Raw genomic sequence first — 4,672 nt, 5'->3', positions numbered from 1 at the left:
TTCATAATTTTTTAGCTTGAAATTGTCTTCTTAAAAAATAAGAATTTTTTTTAGTTGTGGAACGGGGCCTAAGGCCTCCATTTGAATAACAAGGAAATGAAGAAGATCCGCCTTCTTAGATATAGACGCGAGCAACTTACTATAGCATGCAACCTGAAACGGCAAGAACTAGAAATTAGGCTCCAACTCGGATTCTCCAGCAAACTTCTCTAGCTAATTCATTCACGTGAACTTTTAGCTTTTATTGCTTTTCTCTCAATGTGAAAAAGACAATATTCTTGTCTTTCTCGTCGGGCAAATTCCCACTTGGCTGATGAATTCACGGTGTGCCCCCAAGCTCTGAGAGAGTTGCATTTTTGCTACAGTTGCTGCTCTTGTGGGTGGCAAGAGAAGTTCAACTGTGATGAAACAAAACAATCCAATGAAAGCCTCTGCGAGTCTGGTAATAGCGAATTCTGTTGGAGGGCCGTTATTCTTCCTTCCTAGGATCAGTAAGGCTCCTATCACAGTTGAAATCCCACCGGCTTGGCCATGTACTCCACTATGCCGGAGAAAACTTGTGAAAATTATCCAAGGTAGAAGGGCTAAAATTCTTAACTCAGGACATTCGGTGAAGAAATAGCAACCCAGAACACCGTATACTGACCCCAATGCTGTTCCTTGTGCTGTAGCATTCGCTTCTCTGAAGCATCTTTGTGCTGAAAAGCTGATAGCGTCATAGCGATAGTTAGGCCAGACCAGTATCCATTTTCCTTGTTGAATACCGAACCAAAGAGAATGGCAAGGCCTAGAGAAATTAATCGAACACTTGAATGCAAAAAGCAGTGTTCCATTCCTCGTCACGGTCATTTTGAATCTGTTTGTGACTTCTTCTTGTACTGAATTTCTGGATCCTTCAACGTTGGATTTTTCAACGATATGCATACAATTTGCTGTGTAGTGGTTAAGTCATCTAGGAGGAGCTTTACACACATTCACAATCACTCCTATACAAAAGATGAAAAAACTCTGCAGGAACCGACACCAGTTCCACGCCGGGGAGGCCACAACCGGTTCCACGTACAGATAGTCTGTATCCCTCCCTAAAGAGCTAAAGTATGCGTGCGGTTTGATGCAATACATGGAAAATTGGATTTGAGTCTCTAGAGAGAGATATTTCTTTGCTCGAGAAGGTGATACATGTTTGTGATTTGAAGTTCAAAACACTATTTGGATGAGAGAAAAACAAGAAAACAAACATCCAAAGGAGAAGCAATTCGGATTTTAATCCTTCTGACACACGATGTTCATACAAAGCAGTTGTCGTTGAAACTAAAACATGGTTACATGGTCAATGCTAATGATCATGGGCGAAACCGCCCGTCAATTGAGTAACCGAATTTATAAACCGCTATCGCGAAAGTGACAATGCCCATGAAGAAACCAATGACCGGCCAGGGAGAAGCAACGAACAGACGTGTCACGTATTTCACCGTCCTCGTCCGCCAATCATTATTATATCTGGAAGCCTTTCTGCACTCCTCGTCGAAATGGAAGTCCTCTAGCACAACTTCCTTGCACAGCTTGTTAAACAGATCGCAGACGTCCTTGTCCGTGCTCAAGTAGTTATGTATAACTTTTTTATTTATAAGCACTCGGACGTCTTCTTCAGAGTTAATGAACATGTCCATGAGCTTCGCGTAGGACGTGAAGTATCGCGGAACCCCGGGGGAACACTGTTCCAAGGCAATGACGTTTCTCAGGAATGACTCTGTGTTGTTGCGTATATAGATAGCCGGGATTCGAAATTCAAGAGTACTGCACCCGAATATGCCTTTGTTAATGAACTCCACGTCGAATAGATCCTTACTGGGTACAAACTCGACTCCTGCGTAGTGCAGGTCTGATGCAGAAATCGTCAGTTCACTATGCAAAGTGGAATTTCGTTTGTTGCCTCCATGTTCATTATCTTTTCCTTGTTCGCCAGGAATGTAACTGCTGTGTAAGAAATGTAGAATATGGTAGTAGTCGTTAGCTTTCCCTGACTCTGTTTTTCCCTGTTCAATTTCTTTTGTGGAACCACAAACCGAAAGGAGACAGTGATCAATAGGCAAACAACAACTAGTTTTCGGCATGGTACCACTATATGGTCCGCCTTCGAGGCTCAAAAATTTCGAAAAGTACGAACGGACATAATCTGCGAGTGATAACATAGGCGGGGGACACCCCGTGGCCTGATCCACGGGGATCATAGCCACTGTGAGTTTGAACAAATGCTCAAGCACAAAGAAAGGAATTTGGTTCTGGAGGAGTATCAAGTCTTGTTTGACGAGGGTGGCAGTCAAAATGCTATCAAAAATAGGATCCGCCCTTGCTTTTTCACAGCCCGTGCTATTGCTTTTGCCGCCACTCTCTCCTCCATTAATAGGCTGCGAAATGCTACTCGAGGCCTGAGACAAAAAGTTTAAGATGCCTTTTACAAGAAGAAATACACACTTTTTTTTACGAATCAAATTTTGTCGGAGTTGTAAACTCAATTGTGAGTTGGGGCCGCGTTGATATCTACGTGTGTGGTGAGTTTGGTTTGTGTATTCTATGAGTATCTATTCTGTGTATTGTATCATTGTGGGTGATAGAGAAAAAAGAGAGCAGAGAGAAGAGAGAGACTTGGAGAGAGAGAGAGAGAGAGAGAGAGAGAGAGAGAGAGAGAGAGAGAGAGAGAGAGAGAGAGAGAGAGACACTTGGATTCCAATGTCATGACCCTCAATCGTTTGTATGAGCAAAATATTAGAGTTCTTTTCTTTAGATTTGCAAAAATGAGGCCCCGATTCTTCCGATTCAAAAAGTTCTAATTCTGTTCAACTTTGTACCAAAGCAACTACTAATTTTAGCCAAATATTGATGCAAATATCTCATTATCAGTTTTTGAGGGTTTTGGAAAGAGAAGCAAGAAAGGAGGTGTAATGAGCAAACTATTAGAGTTCTCTTTTTTTTATTAGCAAAAGAAGAAATGAGGTGTAATTAATGTCAAGAGCTTCTCCGTTTTCCCTCAGTTTGGGGTTTGGCTTTCTAATCGGCGTCATTTTGTTGTAAGAAAAGGAGTGTTATGCTAACCACCGTTGGATCCATCCATTAATGAGGTAGCATCGTAGCAGTACTTCCCCATGAAAAGACCCTCACAAGATCCTCATAGGGAAATTCTCGCAGAAGATCAGGATCCCAAATGGTTGTGTATATATATCCCGATTTACTTGAAAAATTGCAGGGTTTTGTTATTATGACCAGTTCATAAATACCTGACAATAATTCGTATGGTAGTAGACGTAGAGAAGTTCAAGGATGAAGCAACCATCGACCAACATCATTTCCATCATCTCGTCGTCACTCAGATCTAATTCTTCTGCGTAGCATTTCTTGGCCATGTCCACCAGTGTGACTTCTTCTTCCGTGTCATATTTCTTGGCCTTGACTGTGAACTTCTTCATTTTTTCCACACATTCTTGTAACAACTTGTCTTTTTCATCCCTAATCTTTGGATCCGCTATTCCTTTGGTCAGCCGGAGAAATAGGCGATTGGCGTAATCCATTTTGACATCTTGCATAGGTTTTTGGAGGTGTTCGCCCTTCCAGTGAAGAGGGCCGATAGCAATGAGGCGAGGGACGTAGGCGCATTCGTTCAGCTTCCGAAGATCTTCAGGCACCTTGTAAATGCGAGCGAAAGAGTACAAGGATTTGATTTTCCCGGTACCATCGTTGAACTTTTCGCCAAGGGTCTTTGTAAGAATCTTGGGAGCCTGCTTATCGTCATTACCCCCTTGACTCATTTTAGTTGAGTGGAAATATCGTTTTTGATCAATGCAATCGAGAAAGCAATTGCCTTGCTTTGGGTAGGTTTTTCTTTTTTTTTTGGGTGAACCGGACTTAGGATTGTTCTGGGTTTTAGCATGCAAAGAACCCATGCTGGCCTTATCTATCTATATATAGAGGGGGATCCGGGGACCTGTAGTGAGCAAAGTCACTATAGGGTTGTTTTTTAATCCGAATTGTTGAAAATACTTTTAGACGGTAGGAATCGCTCACTACAGGGTCTCTGGATTTGAGGGCTCATCCATTTTCATCCGCGTATGATTATTATTATTAGGAAAAGACTATAATACACACCCCAAAGGGTACAATAGATCACAACTAGCCAAAACTTAGAGACCATTACACCACAAGCGGCATCCAATATCATCAGAAATCAATCCAGATCGAGCAGCATCAAATGAAACATAACAGGCAGCTTCTTCAGAGAGCAACACATCATGGAAAGCATCAGCATCAGAATCAGGGCGCCTCCTGTTCCAATACCAGAAAAGAAGCATCAAACAAACCAAAGCAGCACCATATGATCTAGCTTTAAACTTTTATCATCTTCAGAGAGCAGAAATGAGATTGGAAGTGCATTGTTTAGGCACACTCCACAAAACAGCAGAAAGTAATGGAGACACCAGCATATCAAGATAAGTATGAAAATTCAGCATCATGAGCATCAGGTTTGAGCATCACATTCCAACAGCATCAGATAAGAGCATCACATTCCAAGGAAGATTATTGGTGATCAATAAAACTAGAAATTAATCGAATCCTCTATCTATAAAGGAAGATTTAATATATAGGAACCAAATCTCTGCTATACAAATACTTATATACT

The 4,672-nt window shown here is 41.6% G+C and overlaps 1 protein-coding gene across 1 annotated transcript; it reads right to left on the bottom strand.

The window, feature by feature from the left end:
* Positions 1–1,232: 1,232 nt before the first annotated feature.
* On the bottom strand, positions 1,233–4,672 carry LOC131327078 (UPF0481 protein At3g47200-like). The gene is made up of 2 exons (XM_058360074.1): positions 3,276–4,672; positions 1,233–2,429 (listed from the first exon to the last, which is right to left on the bottom strand). The coding sequence occupies exons 1-2, from the start codon at positions 3,936–3,938 to the stop codon at positions 1,344–1,346; spliced, it is 1,749 nt and encodes a 582-aa protein (XP_058216057.1). The 5' UTR covers positions 3,939–4,672; the 3' UTR covers positions 1,233–1,343.

This window comes from Rhododendron vialii, chromosome 5a (genome assembly GCF_030253575.1).
Source record: "Rhododendron vialii isolate Sample 1 chromosome 5a, ASM3025357v1".
NCBI lineage: Eukaryota > Viridiplantae > Streptophyta > Magnoliopsida > Ericales > Ericaceae > Rhododendron > Rhododendron vialii.
Note: the sequence above shows the minus strand (reverse complement) of the source record. Positions and strands in the feature narration are given on the sequence as shown.